The sequence below is a fragment of the Callithrix jacchus genome, chromosome 3, assembly GCF_049354715.1.
Source record: "Callithrix jacchus isolate 240 chromosome 3, calJac240_pri, whole genome shotgun sequence".
Taxonomy (NCBI): domain Eukaryota; kingdom Metazoa; phylum Chordata; class Mammalia; order Primates; family Cebidae; genus Callithrix; species Callithrix jacchus.
The window spans coordinates 155689156-155707640 of record NC_133504.1 but is presented as its reverse complement, the minus strand read 5'-3'; the positions used below and the strand labels follow the sequence as shown (position 1 = coordinate 155707640).

At 43.3% G+C, this 18485-nt stretch overlaps 1 protein-coding gene across 9 annotated transcripts in view; it reads left to right on the top strand.

Annotated features, from left to right (window-relative positions):
• TBC1D1 (TBC1 domain family member 1) overlaps positions 1 to 18485 on the top strand; it is a 234596-nt gene that overhangs the window by 212129 nt on the left and 3982 nt on the right. For all 9 annotated transcript variants that reach the window (XM_035293897.3, XM_035293899.3, XM_035293898.3 and 6 more), the window contains 3 exons: positions 16 to 175; positions 7552 to 7721; positions 15808 to 15981. In XM_035293897.3, coding sequence (XP_035149788.1) covers positions 16 to 175; positions 7552 to 7721; positions 15808 to 15981 — 504 coding nt within the window. The remainder of the gene's footprint in view (positions 1 to 15; positions 176 to 7551; positions 7722 to 15807; positions 15982 to 18485) is intronic.

The following is an 18485-nucleotide window of genomic DNA, read 5'->3' as shown; positions in this document are numbered from 1 at the left end:
GCCGTCTTCCCACAGATCCAGATGTACCAGCTCTCGAGGCTGCTTCACGATTACCACAGAGACCTCTACAATCACCTGGAGGAGCACGAGATCGGCCCCAGCCTCTATGCCGCACCCTGGTTCCTCACCGTGTTTGCCTCACAGTTCCCACTGGGATTCGTAGCCAGAGTCTTTGGTGAGCATTAGTAAAGAACCAGCCTTCTCTTGTTAGAGGAGAAGCGTTTCCTGTCTCTCCATTGTGATTCTTATTTTTATACCCACAGCTCTTAGCAGAACAGATAGTGTAAGATTAGTCAGGGGTGGGTTTTGTGACTGGAGTTCTGATAATCGCGGGGCTTCCCTCGATCCTTCATCTTGTGGGATGTAGAACTGACTCCCTCACCAGGATGCCCTCCCTAGAGCAGATATTTGGAGCCGCAGGTGTGTGTTTCTGATGAATCGCCTTCCTCAGCCGCTCTGGGTTGTGAGTGCTGACCAATGCTGACCGTGGGCCTCTGGGCTACTGCCCTTTCTAGATTCCCTTGGCACCTCCTCCTGCCCTTGGCTCTACATTTTCTCCCAAGTCACTCTCTTGGAGACCAGTGTCAGGACCTCAAGTGACACTCTTTGTGAATGGTGCACCCTCTCCCCTCAGCCTTGATACCCTTGAAGGCCTCCTGCCCTCGTGCCGTGTCTCAGCTGCTGCTACTCCTGTGCTACTGCTGTTTACCTTGGGTGGTTCATGTGTAAGACCTGCCTTGATATTCCCGATTGACGTTTTGAGAACGTTGTGAAAGTTAGGTGGGTGTTCGTACACAAAGCCTTCAACCTGCCTTGGGATACAGGGATAGGGCCGTCCACGTGCACATTGGGAACCAAGTGGAAAGTGGTCAGCACGGTCAGTTCACGCACAATTTGTTTTCCCTACTTCAGAATAAAAGTGATATTTTTGACAACTCAGGTTCTTTTTTTTATTGTAAAGGAGGAGGTTACTAAAAAAAATGATAGTTATTACAGATCAAGCATGTTTTTAAGCATCACTTGACAGCTTAAAAACATGTGATCTTTAAAAAATTTGTTTTTAGGGTTAGAGAGCATCTTAAGGGAAATATTTAAAGACACTGAATGTACTACTTCAAGAATGCTCTGGGTAAACATCTTAAATATCCAAATTCTAGAAACCCTAAAATTTGCTTTTTAATATAATTGAGCATTTACTCTTCTTCTCTCTTTTCCTTTCCCCCAAATACTAGATTTTTATTATTTCCCATTTTGCTTCTTACTGGAAGAATTCATGTTCCTTATTTTCTGTCCCTAAAAATATAAAACCACTAAATTAAAATAGGTACAAAAAGCTATCTCCTGGTCAAACATCTTTAGTGAGATTTCATGAAGGTTTATACCATAGTTTAAAAAAAAAAAAAAAGATAACTCTAAGTCTCAAAATGGTGTGCTTAGTTTACTAACAAAAGAGTTACATAAACTAAAATCTCAAGCTCCAGGCTTTAAGCTCTCCTGCCAATAAGTTCTCTGTTTTTGACTTTTCTAACCCTGGAAATTAAAAGAAAATGATTAGTCCACCTTCCTTACATTTTCTCCAGATTTTAGCTATGATTTTCATACAGGGTCATGAAGAGAAGTGAGGATGGAAATGGGGAGGAGGAAGTGCTGTGTGTTAATGGTTTATAAACAGCTCAAGCATTAAATTACTTGGTTTGTGAAGAAAATTCTCCCAAGGCAACAGGGCTGACCACAGACGAGGGTGCTGAGGGGTCATCACTGAGTCATCCCTTCCCTGGGGCCGCAGGCACTGGAGCTGCTGCTTGCAGAAAGTTCTGGGGCTCTGGAAGAGAAATGTTTCCTTCGATTCATAAATGAGCAAAAAGACATTAAAAAACAAGCAAACTCCACTTTGGAAATGACAGCCCTCTGTTGCAGAGTAATTCGAAGCTCTCTGAAGCTCACTCTAATGACTTCATAAATAAAGCCACAGCCTGTAGAGGTAGGATATTTTTCTGTAGATTTTGTAGGCAGTGGTGAGACTAGGAGTCTCATAAACATTATGGATAAAGATTCCAGTGTCTACATAATTCCTGGATCCCACAGACTCCTGCTGTACTAAGTGGGTTGTCCAGCTGGCCAAGGGCTCCTGGGATTAGAGGCAGGAAGTGGGATCTCAAGGCTGCACTGGGTTGTGATGTCACTTTGCAAAAACTGCTTTTACTTTTTTTTTCTTTTTCTTTGCACAGTCCATCTCATCTTTCAAGACTTACAAACAGAAAAGATAGGTTTTTACAAACCATGTCTATTTTTAGCATTGGTGACTTAGAGAATGGTGTATGTTTTGTTCCATGATGCAGATAGCTTAGCTTTTTATTTCAAAGCCTGCCATTCAGGCACTACAGTCTTTTTTTGGCCCAAGGCCCATTTCATTATAAGCCTTTAAGTCTAAATAAACTCTAAAAACACATAGACCTTTGTTGACGGTTCACTAATATATATATATTTAAGATATATATTATATATATCTTAAATATATATAAACATAAAAATATATATTTATAAATTATAGTTATATCATATATATTTTATATATATATATATATATATATATTTTTTTTTTTTTACATATTTCAGTTTGTACCAGCATAGCTCATATGTGAGGTAAGTTACCTGGCATCAAGTATGTATCTGTCACTTGGAGGGGCAGCTGCCAGGGATGTGTGCGCCTGAACCTTCACACTGTCATCACCCCTTGCTGAATGGCAGTCCTTCTGCCTGGTGTCATGTAATGTCAGGAGCCCCTTCCTGTATTTTTCTAGTTGGAGTGCAGCAGGGCCCTGGGAGAGACGCTTGCTCTGTTCACTTTCTCATCACATCTGCCTTTGGGGGGAAAAATCTTAAAAGACAGGACCTGGCTTGCTCCTGATGGAGGAGGAGGCTGCAGTGTTCGGCCCCTGATGTTTTTCTATAGGATGTGCTGCCAAATAGATGAGGGAGGACGTGGAGTATAAAAACAAAGAGTTTCGGCCACGTGTGATGGCTCACGCCTGTAATCCCAGCACTTTGGGAGGACAAGGCAGGTGGATCACAAGGTCAGGAATTAAAGACCAGCCTGACCAACATGGTGAAACCCTGTCTCTACTAAAAATACAAAAATTGGCCAGGCATGGTGGCACACACCTGTAGTCCCAGCTACTCAGGAGGCTGAGGCAGGAGAACTGCTTGAACCTGGGAGGTGGTGGTTGCAGTGAGCCAAGATCACACCACTGCATTCCAGCCTGGGTGACAGTGCGAGACTTTGTCTCAAAAAATCCCAAAACCAAACAAACAAACAAAAACTAAGGGTTTGACAAAAAAAAAACACAGAAGCCACCTACAGTATAGCAAAGGCTTCAGAGAGGCTTTAGGATGAAAACACAATTGTTTCTGTGGCCAGGAAAATGTCCAGCTACTCAGGTAACATGATGCACGGTGATGATGAGTGTGTGTTCGGTGTGTCTGTGCTGTTGTTCTGCACAGCACTGTCATCAGCCTTCATCCTCCCACTTATGTTACTCCTAGAACGTGGGGGAGCCACAACCGGAGGGCCGCAGCCTTCCAGGAGAAAGTTGAGAAGCCTCAGCCTTGACGAAGACAAAGGTGGCTGGGAAAGAGATGCAGCCTAAGCTCACAGAGGAAGATCGCACTTTGAGATCATGAGGAGTTTATTTTCAAATCGAGTTTCAATACACAGTAACACAATAAGAGGACTGCTGAAATGGCCTCAAGGAAAAGAAGTTCCTTGATGTTGTTCTCTGCGAATACAGTGCCGAGTAGTAGAGTCAGCTGAATTCAAGATTCCTCTCTATTTCCTGCCCAATGAAGCCTCTTGCCTGTTTCTAGGTAGCTAAAAGGAGAGGAGAGAAGGAAGAGGCAGGAGGAAAGTCCCACCAAAAGGACTTGGACTACAGTGTTGTGAGCTAGGCTACTCTGCTGCACTGCACAGGGTGCCTCTGGCTGTTCACTTTTTCCTAGGGCAGTTTTCAAATGCAGGACATTGGGTCACTTTTCCAAGAGGAGTTACTGCTTAAAAAAAAAAAAAATTCCAGATGTAAATGTATAAGAATATTGGAAGACATTCTTCCAAATAATTGGTTTGGGGCAGTGGGTTTATAGGAAACATTTTCCCTCACTATTATTTTAAAATTAGATGTAATTTTTTAAATTTCCAAAGCCAGAAAAAAGTACACATTCTCTAAAGGATGTCAGTGTTGCCCCCAAGTGTCATCAGAAACTTTAGGAGGCCCTTTCTCCCAAGCAGAGCTTCCCGCGGTCCTTCCTTCAACTGTTCAAGCACATTCCTGCATCGTGCACCCAAATCATCTCCCGATTTAAGACCTCCCCTGTCTCACAGAAGCTTCTGGGGCTGAGGTTTCTCAGGCCTTGGAGGGATGGGCGCTTTGAATGGGAGGAGTGGTGGTGAATGGAGAATCTCTGGCAGCAGGTATTTGGGAGTCCCTGGCATGAATCAGTCAGCGTGGTCTCCAAAGGTGGTTTTTCTCTATCTGACGCTAACTAGCCCTTACAGGGATCATACCCATAACCTGCATCTCATTAACGTCACCTCCTTACCAACCCACTGACATACTGAGAAAAGGAACAAAAAGCCTTCAGCGATTCCTGTGGTGCTCTGGGGGAAGTTAGAATTGCTTGGTGTGGGCAGAGGCCCCGCTGATCTGGACTTGCCTGTCTGTTTGCCCCCCTTCTGCCCTGCACAACCAGAGCCCCTGCCTTGCCAGCCAGACTGTTTTTCAGGCTCCTGCACACTTCTGTCTATTGACACCCTCTTCTCCTTTTTTTTTTCTTCTTTTTGAGACAGTGCTCTGTCACCAGGCTGGAGTGCAGTGGTGCGATCTCAGCTCACTGCAACCTCTGCCTCCTGGGTTCAAGCAATTCTCCTGCCTCAGCTTCCCAAGTAGCTGGGACTACAGGCACATGCCACTGCACTCACCTAATTTTTGTATTTTTAGTAGACATGGGGTTTCACCATGTTGGCCAGGATGGTCTTGATCTCTTGACCTCATGATCCACCCACCTCGGCCTCCCAAAGTGCTGGGATTACAAACATCAGTCTTTTCCTTTTATTCAGAGTATTAATTCCTGAGTTCTGACCTAGAAAGTTTTCATTGGTTCTTCATGCAGTCACCTTCTTGTAGGCTTTTTCTCTCCTCTTTGTTCTCGTAACCCTGGGCATGACTCTACCAAGCCAGAACTCCTTGGTGTCTCTGCAGCGTGTTTGTTGTCCTTTGCTCATGGCTTAATCTCCAGTGCCTAATACGGTGCCTGGCGTGTATTAGATGCTCAGTGGATGCTCATTAAGTTAAAGCAGAGGACACTTCTCAGCAGAATTCTCTTAAGATGTTGTGAATAGCAGTAGGAAAGAAAGTTTGTTTTTTAACTGCATTAAATACAAGCAGATCCAATAAAATAAACATGCCCGGGGCTGTGTCTTAATTTTTTAACATATCAATAAAGAGACTTTAAAACACATACACACCCCCTCCCCTCCAAATTTCCTTTTCTTTCCAGGAAAATCTCAGTTTGGAATCATAGGAAGCACTTACTAAGTTGATTTATTGTAAAAACCAAGATCCTAATAAAACTCAGAAGATCTGCTGTTAACCTAAAGAGACTATTGATGTGGCTTGTCTATTTGGTTGTGCTCACAAAAGTTTCCCAATAATTATTTATTTTCATTAGCTTAGATGTGGTACTGTACCTAACTTAAGGCACTTGTCCCTCAGAGAGTAAAGAGAAGAAGCTAGAGAAAATCATGGGTGTGGTAGGGAAAGCCTTTCCCCAGGATCCCTGCAAAAAAAGGTCTTATATTTTATTCTATAAGATGTCCTCAATTTTTGTTCAACTATAAATGTTCATATATTGAAATGTGTCTAGGAAGTCTTACCATCTAAACCACTGAAACTTCAAATTTAGAGTTTTGTTTTTGGATATGTCATTTCAGTTTAAAAATACATCTTTGTTATAGTATTATTTTAGATCTTTTGTCTTTTCTGTAGTGGGGAATTTATAGGGGCAGACTGTATATTTTATAAACCAGGTATTTCAGAGCAACATTATTCAATTGGCCTGCCTTAGTATATGTAACACTTCCCCTAAAAAGCTCATATTTCAAAGACACAGTTAGTTCTCTAGTATATTCTCCCAGCCTCAAAAACCAGACCTGAGAAGGAAGTGAAGGATTAATCTTTCCTACTTTCCTGGGGCCACACTGAGCCATCAGCAGTTGTGATGTTTGTGGAAAGAGTGTGGGCCCTGAGCTGGGTGGGAGAAGCAGGCTGATCTCATTGCTGGGATGGCTTAGGGCTGCACCCAGCTCAGCTCACATGGTTAATTAAGGGTTTTGTGGTGGTCAAAGAGGATGTTGAGGTCTGTCCCAGCCAGCAGTCCCCTCACTGTCATTTCTCACTGCTTTGTTCAGAAACTACAGGGATTCAGTTTCCCATTTGCACAGCAGCCTCCAGCCTTTGCTTTTCTGTTTCTCTCGGCTTTTAAATGTTATCATATTAACCATCTAGAGAGAGGCTTCCTGTGGAAGAGTCTCCCTCTCACCTGCTTTTGCTTTCCTTGATTTGATGAAATTTACAACTTCTTCCGTTATCTTTCAGCCAAAAGAGTGAAAAGAAATACTGATACTTGCCTCTAATGATATTTCTACTCTGATTTTTAAAATTGTTTTTTCTAATATTATTATTCTAGTTATTAGGTAACCTACCTCAATTGAGTCACCCAATAGTTATTGTGGCTCTGCTTTAACCCCAGGACATTTGACTCTTTTTTTCCCCAGCAGCTTCAACTCTACAAGGAAGAGGAGACAGGGCTGGGCTTGCTGCTCAGCTGGCTGTCCTGGCCAGTGCCCTCCCTCTGACTCTGCAGTCTGTATAAGAATTGCATCCATTCACCAGCCACTCTAACAACAAAATGTGGCCAGAACTAGAGAGTAACTTTGACAAAGTTCTTTGCACTCTTCAGAGGGAAAAATGTACTTTATTCCATTATCATGTTAAAAATCAGTAAACATATTTAATAATGTACTTTTGCATTGGTATAGCTGTTTTACAGTTTTTAAAGATCTTTGAATTCTATTTCTTATTTCCAAATACAGGAAACAGAGACACTTTTTCACTTACTCTATCTTAATTTCTGATGCCTTATCTATAAAAATCTTTTAGCTTGTCCCATAAAAACGTTTTAGTATCTCCTTTAAAACCCAGGAGCATTCCCAGAAAAATAGACTAATAAAAACTTTCTCCTTTTCCCAGTTTAACTTTTGAAGCATATTTGAATTTTATTTTCAGAGTAAAACATTATTTTTAATGTTTATGTACTTTTATTTGCAATACTGTCTTGACAACACTATCTGAGCTATCAGGCTCCAAAAATGAAATAAAGTTTGCAGTTTGGGGTTATGTCTCCCACCCTCCTCCTCTGTGATGTGTGGAAGAGGCAGTGGAATGGTATTGCGTGAGAAACTGGTCTGGTTTAACTTTCTGCATTTTTCTGTTTTCTCAGATATGATTTTTCTTCAGGGAACAGAGGTCATATTTAAAGTGGCTTTAAGTCTGTTGGGAAGCCATAAGCCCTTGATTCTGCAGCATGAAAACCTAGAAACCATAGTTGACTTTATAAAAAACACGCTACCCAACCTGGGCTTGGTACAGATGGAAAAGACCATCAATCAGGTATGAGTCAGTCCAAACCTTGCAAATGCTGAAGCCATCCTTGACATGTAGAAACATAAATCTCTCTTGAGCAGGAACTGTTTCCACTTTGTATTCTGAACAGCATTCTGCACGATGCCTGGCATGGAGGAGGTATATGTGTGGAATGATCGTGAGTGTGTGTCTTGTGAGTGTGTGTTTTGTGAGTGTCATGGCAAAATGCCACCTAGGAAACATGGTGGTAATGGTTAGGTCTAAAAACTAGCACAAGTTATCTGTGGTTTCTCTCATTTAAGAGACTTCAGCTCTAGTAGCTTGTTCTTCTGAAATAAATATACTTATGCAACGTCGGGTTTTATACATTGAGTGCTTTGATTTTTTTGTTGTGTGTTGAATGGTATTAATTGGAATTTTCTCAAAATAATTATTTGATAACAAAGTTATGATAGGGAACATATAGTCGATGAATTTGTTTTGTGATTTTTTTTTTTTCTGAATTCAGTTCAATATCTGTGGCTTCAGTACCTCTGGTTTCAGTATACAGTAGAACCATTACCCTCTGACATGTTAAAAGACTGGAAGGTGAGTTTTACTAGGAATTACAGCTAGACTAGATGGTGAAAATGCCCTGGGCTGGTCATGGGAGCAGATTTTCATCCTGTATGGTATAAGGAAGAACCCTCCAGTAATGGTTGCTGACAATGGAGAACTACACTGCTTAGCAGAGAAAGGGGCACCATTGGAAGTGTCCAGAGGCCGGGTAGCTACGAAAGCACTGGGAGGGATTTCATCATAATTGAGTCACTGCAGAATCAGCAGTCAGGCCTCTTGTATGCCTAGAACCCGCTCCAGATGGTTGTGTGCCGCTTAACAATAGCGTAAGTTCTGAAAAATGCATCATTAGGTGATTTCTTCATTGTGCAAACATCATAAAGTATACTTAAACCCAAGTGGTATAGCCTACTACACACCCAGGCAAGTTGTTCCTAGGCCCTACAAATCTGTACATGTGACTGTACTGAACACTGTCAGTAATTGTAACACAAGAGGAACTATTTGTGTATCTAAACATAACTAAACATAGAAAAGGTACAATGAAAACATGGTAGTATAATCTCGTGGGACTACCATTATATATGCAGTCCGCCATTGACCAAAATGTTGTAATGCAACACACAACTGTATAATGAAAACATAGAGCAATTGGGCAAAAACAAATGGTAAAATAAAGCTATTTTTGAAAAATCCCTACTCTGGAGATTTCTGATAGTCCTAACAGAATCCATGATTCCAGTGGATTGCATCCAAATGCAGTGTTTGTGATTTTCATTTGCTGCCGCTCCTTCAGTGTTCGGCACAGAAAAAGATGCAGGTCTGGCCTGCAAAAAAAGAGAAGGTTTCATACCAGTTGTTAACTTTGGATTTCCTTTTGCACATTGCATATGCCCTTATGAAAGAGCAGTTTTTTCCATTGTGCATGCATCTTTAAGTGATGGCCTCTCCATCTCCTTTCCTTCCCTGGCACATTCTTCTTGATGTGGATAGCTTTGGCTTGTTGGGGCCTTGCTCTTTGCCAGTTTGGGTGGTCATCTAGATATACACATGATCCCATTCCATCATGGCTGCACTTTTGAGAGACTATAAAATGATTCACTAACTGACCCATGCTCTCTCTGCTGCAAAGTAGAAAGGAAAGGATTCAAACTCAAGTCTCTCTCACCTCAGAATGCTTTCACAGGTCTCCTACACTGCCGAGCGCCTCTGGAGGTCATTTAATTTGGAGTTTCACATCAAAAGAGTGAAGTCAGTATTAGGCTGACTTCCCATTCTTGGATTTCTGGCATTTTCATTCATTCTTTCATACATTCCCTTCTTATAGCTTTCATTGCATGTACTTAGTTTTATAGCTACTAGTGCAGACCCCGAGAGCCTTGGTTGCCTAGACTGAGAGCTGTTTCCAGTGCCCAGCATGTCACCTTGCTTCCAGCCCCAGGCCATCCCAGCTGATATTGTTTACCTCCTGAATATTGAGCACCAGAAAAAAATCCCATTTTCTCCTATTTTCTGTATAAAAAAAAAAACAAAAAATAAAACTTACTGAGTATACTTAGGATACATCAGATGTTCTTTCAGTGCTGGAAGAGTGGAAATGGACACAGCATGAGAAGAGAACAGCTGTGTGTGTACCTGGATTATTTCAGGCCACTATTTGGCTATTTGGAAGTTGCCATTCGTTGTTCCACTGACTTTTTTTTTTTTTTAATTTTTGAGACTGAGTCCAGCTCTGCTGCCCAGATTGGAGTACAGGATGTGATCTCAGCTCACTGCAACCTCTGTCGCCTGGGCTCAAGCATTCTCGTGCCTCAGCTTCCCAAGTAGCTGGGATTACAGGTGTGCACCACCACGGTCAGCCAATTTTTGTATTTTCAGTGGAGACAGGATTTCATCATGTTGGCCAGGCTGGTCTTGTGATCTGCTCACCTTGGCCTCCCATAGTACTGGGATTACAGGCATGAACCACCGTGCCCGGCCTCCACTGACTTCTTAATAACTCTGAGACAAGGGTATTATAATCCCTATTTTTATAGATGAAGCTGAGCAGACAGTAATATGCCCAGCCACTTGTAGAAAAGGCAGGGCCTGTGGAAGCCAGGGCTATGAGTTTAGAGCTGAGGTCTTTGAGTCCAGCTGGACCTAAAAGATGACCTAAGATAGGCTGGCAGACATTTTCTGAAGAAGGCCAGATAGGATATATTTTAGGCTTCACAGGCCATAAGGTAACAGCTTCTAACCTTGGCCTTTGCAGCACAGAAAATCCACAACAGCATGTAAGGGGATGGTGGGTCATGTTGCAATAAAACTTGATTTTAAAATATATACAGCATGATGGGTTTGGTCCACAGGTGGTGGTTTGCTGATCCCTGAACTACAAGATCACAGCCTGTGAGAAGGGACAGGAATGAGAGCACAGAGAGCAATTCTCAGAACCTGATGTGTTCAGCATTTGGGGGTTATTGGGAGCACAAAAATTTTTATTTGGGGCCCAGGCTTTTATTTTGTCGATGGTCCTTATAGAAAGTAGATCTGTCCCCAGGCAACTCTCTGCCCTCTTTCTCTCCAGTATTTCTATCTGAACTTGACATATGAGTGTTCTCTGTCAGGCTTTCTGCTTTCCCACCGCCCCCTCCCCTCCAGAGGGTGCCGTAGTCTTAAATTCTACACAGAAAGTAGACTCGGTGTGCAGCATGATTCCTCTGCAGCCATAGGGATCCCCAGGCCCAAATCTTGGGGGTCTTCAGAGTAGAAGGGATGCTTCCATTGCAAATGATGGAGCATCCTACCCTGTGTACAGATGGGCTGGGGCAGGAGGTGAGGGCATCTGGGTGGTCCTCTGTGATAGCCGTGGCTCCATTTCATTAAATGCCCTTCCTATATAGATAGTCTCAGCCTGAGCAACTGGGACACAGCCTGGATCCTAAATGGAAGAGAAGGTGGCTAAGGACAGGACTCTGGAGCTCTGTCCAGAGCCAGGACTCTGGCTCAATGTGGATAGGCTGGAAACAGCCAGGGAGGGCAATTCTAAAGGTGACAGAGCCCAGGGCAGAAGACCAAGGGCGTCTGAAGCCTTTGTGGCAGTGTACTTACTGAAGGAACTGTCCATTGAATAAACCATAAACGTATTCTGACCCAAGAAGAAGGGTAACTTGAAATAATTAGAAACAAAGGAAAGGGAGGTTGGTGGTGTATTCTTGTCACAGTGGGTGCTGTGTGGCTGTGAAGCCTCAGCTCAGTTTAAGGAAGAAGAGGAAGGGTGGTTTTGGGAGGCAGGGTAAAATAGCCTATTTTCAGCATCCTTTAGGCTCCACTCAGAGCACGGCCTCAGCCCAGCATTGTCATATCATGTCAGAGCTTGTTAGAAACACAGCATCTGGAGCCCCACCCCAGAACTGCTGAATCAGAATCTGCATTTCACCGAGATCCCCAGGAGATTCACATGCACACAAACAGCTGAGAAACCCTGCTGTGGGCAACTCTGAGAGCAACACCTTGAACAGAGGAATCCCTGTTCCCGTTGAGCCTGCAGGTTAGAAACCAGGTTTCCTGTGTTCAGAAGACACACCTCAAAATCTTCTGCCTGTTGGGGAACCGTCACTTCTTAGGCAGTTTGCACCATGGAAAATGAGTCATTTTGTAAAGGGACAAGCTAGTGCCATCTGAGGAGGGTGGGGCGTGGCATGGCGGGGAGAAGTGGTTTACCACTGGCATTCTTGAAAATCGCTCACATGTGGTGGTAATAACAAGCAGACGGACTTTTAGTGGGTTTTAATATTATTTTTGTAATTCACTACAGACAGCGCGCCCCCTTGATACCGGACTGACTGCTCCCACTCTCCAGCCTTTGGTATGACAGTGGGACCAGCAGGTTGGAGGCCAGGGGTTAGGAAGGCGGAAGCTCTGTGGCAAGTTCTGCAAACCATTCGGGGTTCATGACTTTATTAATCAGTGACTGTGAAGAAAAATGCTGAGTCTGCAATAGCAAATAAGCCAAGAACATACACAGACAATTCACCGAAGAGGAGACATCCAGTAAACAAGTCTCTGGGAAGATATCTGGCTTTGTGCGTAATTTAAACTCTTGTAACATATAATGCTTGACCCTACTAGATCAACAGAAAGATATTTCTTAATGCCAGTACCCGGCCCCGAGGGTAAACTGTGTCCAGAACATTAGCATGTGGCAGTGCACATTGATTATTCGCTCTTGGGAGGGAATTTGGCGCTACATATCCCAAGCCAGTAAAATATTCATACCCTTTGACTCAGTCATCGCATTTCTTGGAATGTATCCTCAGGAAATTATCCAAAATATGAGGGAAGCCATATGTATAAGATACTCTCCTAGACTTGTCATTTATAATAACAGAAACTTGGAAGTAACTAGATGTCTAACACTTGATGACTGGATTGATATGGGTATGGTATGTTAAGTTGGTAGAATACCCACAAAGCCAGTTTTATATGGCAACATGAAAAAGCTCTTATTTGATACAATGTTTAAAGGAAAAGTGGGATAGGAAATTTTATGTTTGTTATGTTTATAACTAGAAAGACATGCTTTTAGGAAAGATGAAAGGAAATATAACTAGATGTAAACGTTGTACTTGGTAATTTTTTTTTATTTTTCAAGCTTCCTATAATGTAGCTCTAGTGCTTCGGTAACTCAAAATAGTTTTATCTTTTCGGCAAACCATCAAAAATGTGATAATAGGTTATTCCTACTTTGGCAAGCAGAAAAGAAATTTTCAGCAGTACCAAAATTCTGGAACTTGCCTGAAAACCTTGAAGAACCTGAGAGCCAGTATGATGGGAAGGCTCTGGCTCCCCAGTAATTACCACTCTAGTGGAATTGCTCTGAGATGGACCAGGAAGAAAGAAGATGAAAGCCAGTCCCCCTTGCAGAGGGGCCGGGTGCCTGGCAGCTTTGTGTAGTGACCGGTGCTCAGGGAAAGGCTTAGGCAGGACCTGGGGGAGGCGGGTGCTGCACCTGTCCAGCCTCAGAAGCAACTCAGACAAGATATGAAAACACCTTAAAGTGTATGTGTTCTATTTTCCCGTCAACACCTAGTTTTCATCTTTTTTATTCATCTGAGACAACATACCAAAGGATTAGGTTTTTGATGTGAGGCCTTCCTGCTCTTCCTCTGGCTGAGAACTGCTTCTGGCAGTGGATCACTTGTGCCCTCAAGTGTGCAGGGACAGGCACCCCTCCCATTTTCTTTTCTTTTCCCAAGTAATTAGCCCAAGGACTGAAAGTGATGCTCAGTGACCAAGGTTCTCCTTTGACCACCAGCCTCGTACTGCCATGGTTTGGGATAAATTCGGGGGCATAACTGCAGAATGAAGGGCCATCAGTCTTGGCAGTCAGGAGATCTTCAGGCAATTAAGCAAAGATGATTGCAACGCAGGGTGGTTCCTGGGGATTAATGGAGGCCTGGAAGAGTGTATGGCTTTGGGCATAGCTGAGAGCCATTAACTTAACACAGAACATCCATCTGTAGGAAAGCCAGTCCCCCTTGCAGAGGGGCTGGGTGCCTGGCAGCTTTGTGTAGTGACCGGTGCTCAGGGAAAGGCTTAGGCAGGACCTGGGGGAGGCGGGTGCTGCACCTGTCCAGCCTCAGAAGCGACTCAGACAAGATATGAAAACACCTTAAAGTGTATGTGTTCTATTTTCCCATCAACACCTAGTTTTCATCTTTTTTATTCATCTGAGACAACATACCAAAGGGTTTTGTTCCTGGGCTTCCCAGGTTAGGAGATCATTTAAAAATAAGTCTTTGTGGAAGAAAAAAGGTAATTGTGTACATGATATTCATTCAGCACCATATTTATAATTATACACGAGTGCCAAACAATCTCAGTTTTAACGTTTGTGGTTTTTACGGTTCAGACTATTCAGAAGTTCCATGATGTGGCATCCATTGATGACGGCTTGGCTGAGGTTGAAATGTGAGGGGTTTGTGACAGGTGTGTGGAAGCAGATCCCTTAGCTAAGAGAGCACCTGCTCAACCTGCCAGGCATGTGCTGGGAACATCCATGAGTTGCCTTTTTTAATTCTCACAGCCGTCCTGGGAGGTGGATGCTGTCTGCCTCAGGTGGGAGGCCAGGAACTGTGGCTGAGAGGTTAAGTACCCAGCTCAAGTCATTCATAGAGTCACCGGTAAAGCCCTGATTTTAGGGCTGACTCAAGGCCTCTGAGCCAGTTACCTCGGTTGTCAAATGGAGGTAATAATCCCCACTGACCTCGCTGTGGCTCTGAGGGACAAAAGAGAATCAGTTCAATCCAGTAAACAATTCTCTTTCTCCTGCCTATGCTCCTCACACACATGCACACACACGCCACAGATAGAATGGATTTTAGTTTTTAGACATCAACTGACTTTTGTGCCTTATTAGTATTATTCCCTGAATTAAATAAAAAACAGCAAGCTGAAAAATTAATCTCAAGGAAGACAAAACAGGATTGTTTGGAATGGTGAGAAAGTAAACCTGGATTTTGAAAATTGATTCCAGGGAAGCTAGGCTAGTTTGAAAGCTAATAGGGAGCCATCAGAAGAGGGAGTTGCTTAACGTCAACATTGGAGTTGCCTAAGGAAATGCAGTAGAGAGGCAGTTTCTGCCCTTTTAAAGTCTGGCTTCATGCTCTGTATGTGTGTTCTGATCTTGCAGGGTTGTTTTTTTTTTTTAAGATGGTCCCAGCTTGACTGCATTCTCAGATCCATCAGATAAGCGCTGGGTCTTCACTGCTGTGCTGAGAGCCCCCAGCCCCTGGGAGTCTCTTATAGGAACAACTGGAAAGAAAGGAAATGCCTTGGGCAGCAGCAGCTGTCTTCTGACTCCCCTTTCCGCCCTGCTTTCCTTACCAAGAGAAAGTACAGACAAGAACAGCTTGAGTCACTGTGCACTTTGGGCTTGTTTTTCACACGTGTGGTGTTTTCATCACCATTACTATTGTGGGAAAGAAGACAGCTCAGGCCTTGTTCCGTATTCACTCATCAGTGTGGGTGACATTTGGGTTTTGGCTCATTTCTGCATATCTGTGTGCAAAGGAGAGTTTTTTAGTAAACAGTCCGATTACTTAGCTGTTCTTGTAACTCTGAAAACCCAACTGAACTATAATTAAACTTTGACTCGGTGACTGTGCAAATAGGGCTATGATTCTTTTGTTTCTTTTCTCCTTTTAACCAACAGTGATGTATCTAACATCACAGAATTTTCAGCAAAAAGAAGTTGTGAAATAACTAAAAATACGTTTTTATAAGTTTTTTTAAATGAGAGGTTTTTTTGGCTTTTTGAAGATGAGTATCAAAAACCTGCACTTAATGTTACCTTTAAATTATTTCAAGATGTTTCTTATATCCTTTTGTCCCAAGTAAAATTATTACCTTCTCAGCACATAGTTTTTCTTACCACTTTTAGTACCAAGTGTAGAGCGGAGCATAAAGGAGACGCTTCGCAGGTGTGCACTGACGTGATTGCAGGCACCTGCCTATACATGTGGGGTTTTTCTCCATTTTAGTACCTGATGACTTTTCTTTCTATTAACAGGTATTTGAGATGGACATTGCTAAACAGTTACAAGCTTACGAAGTTGAGTACCATGTGCTTCAAGAAGAACTGATCGATTCCTCCCCTCTCAGTGACAACCAAAGAATGGATAAATTAGAGAAAAGCAACAGCAGCTTACGCAAACAGAACCTTGACCTCCTCGAACAGTTGCAGGTAGAGCCTGTTTATGAAGCAGCTTCCTGAATCACAGATATAATATGGTAGTTCATTAACTCACCAAAGGCAACAGCAGGCTGGGCCTTCCCATGACCAGAGGACCTTTCCCACCCTGATCTGTTTATAGTTGCGATCAAAGGTATCCCGGGAGAATGGGTCCTTTTCATTATGGAGCAGACAGATTGTCCTTTGCTGAGGTCACACAGTCCCGGGGCTTTCTGAGAGTCTGTTTCTGCACCGAACTCTTTTAGGAGACAGGCCCAGAGATGAACTTGGATTCAGGGTACTGTGGCCCTGAATGCCAGCAGTTGTCATTACTCAAAGAGAGTCTAAGAGCTTTAACTTCAATGAGCAAAGCCAGCTAGGTCCAGAGGGACAGTAAAGGAGGAAGGTAACACAGAAATAAACATAACAAACCGGAGTAGATCATAATTCTTTGTGAGTCCTTGGTGCATATACAGACTTGATGCATGAAGGTCTCAGTTCTCCCCTCTAGAAGCTTCCATTTCAACACGGATACACTCAGGTGCGGACATACAGAAGAAAGACCAGTTGAGACTGTGCACACAGGAGAGCAAGCAGAGCAAGTGCTGAAGTGCAGCATGGAGACTGGAGCTGGCCAGGTCCAGTGTCACCCCCCCAACCCACCCATCGCCCAGGCACACTGCCGCAAAGAACACCTAACTGTGGAGTGCAGCTCTCTTGTCAATCACATGGCATACAGCAACCATATGTTCTTTTTTTTTTTTTTCTGAGATGGAGTTTTGCTCTTGTTGCTCAGGCTGGAGTGCAATGGCGTGATCTCAGCTCACCACAACCTCCACCTCCCATGTTCAAGCAATTCCGCTGCCTCAGCCTCCCGAGTAGCTGGGATTACAAGCATGCACCACCACGCCTGGCTAATTTTTTGCATTTTTAGTAGAGACGGGGTTTTTCCATGTTGGTCAGGTTAGTCTCAGACTCCCAACCTTAGGTGATTCTCATGCCTTGGCTTCCCAAAGTGCTAGGATTACAGGTGTGAGCCACCACACCCAGCCATGTTCTACTCTCTTTAATGTCACAAGTGTGTAGCAGTGCTGTCCCTGTTAAGGAATTGTTTTTTTTTTTTTTTTTGAGATGGAGTTTGACTCTTGTTACCCAGGCTGGAGTGCAATGGCACGATCTCAGCTCACCGCAACCTCCGCCTCCTGGGTTCAGGCAATTCTCCTGCCTCAGCCTCCTGAGTAGCTGGGATTACAGGCACTTGCCACCGCGCCCAGCTACCTTTTTGTATTTTTAGTAGAGATGGCGTTTCACCATGTTGACCAGAATGGTCTCGATCTCTTGACCTCGTGATTCACCTACCTTGGCCTCCCAAAGTGCTGGGATTACAGGCGTGAGCCACCACGTCCGGCCCTAAGGAATTGTTTTGAGGGTGTTTTTAAAAGTTGTTTTTGAGTGGCTTTGGATAAAAATACCTACTTTTGCCCAAATTTTTTATAGTGTTCCTGGTCTGTCCTGAGAATAAGCCTTCTGTTCTGATCTAAGCCTCTAATTTTTCTCCATAGAAAGATGCGCTTTGCAGACACAGGCTTGGCAGCAATGTGAGAAAGGCCAGCCTAGTGAATTGACCTGTCTGTCTGTGTTCCTCTCAGTGGGCATTCCATCCCAGCAGACCCTAGCAGATATGTGCAAGAGAGGAACCAAGACCGAATGCTTTTCCTGCGCAGCCCTAACTATCACTCACTCTGAAATTGAACTTTTTTTTCCCCCTAAGATAGAGATGTGGTAACTGAAAATATGCCTATATACAATTTACCCTGGAAGTCTCAGCTGTCCCTGAAGGGAAATCTCAATGGGATGAAGAGCCTCATCTGGCCTGTAGGGGTACACAGTAGAGGCGGTCATTTTAAATGGCTTCCAAGTCAACAACAGGTCCCTGAAATATAATATGGTGGAAACACTTCTAATAAAGGTCACATTTGCATTGAAGTGTTCAGCTTGTTAAGATAGATAGTTCTCAAATAAAAGGTTTGTTATATTGGGTAAATGACCATGTTGTTTTTTGGTGACAGAGCATACAAAGTTTTTTCATGCTGCTCCTGTGCTTCTGTTTTTGTGAAGACAAGGAGTTGTGAAAAACTTCTTAGCTAGCTACATTCCTCAATAAAGGCATCAGACAGTAATTGGTGATTATAGATGTTCTCCCTGGAATGGTCAGTCGTTCTCTCGACCAACTAGCCCTACACTTCTGAAAGGATTGTTCAGAACTGTGGTCTATGCCAACCCACCAGTAATTCCTGACTCCCTGCAGTGCTGAGGGCTGGTGGCCACCAAGTTGAGTAAGCCACTGCAGCTCTCAAAGAGTTGGGTCTAGAATTGTATTGTATTGACTTGTGGGTGTTTTGATAGAGTTTTTCCATGACCCTCTATGAAAATACGCCTCTTATATATGAGAATAATGCCGCCGCCTCATACCCTTTTCAGACACAGACAAGGAAAGGTGTTTCATACAGTCCTGA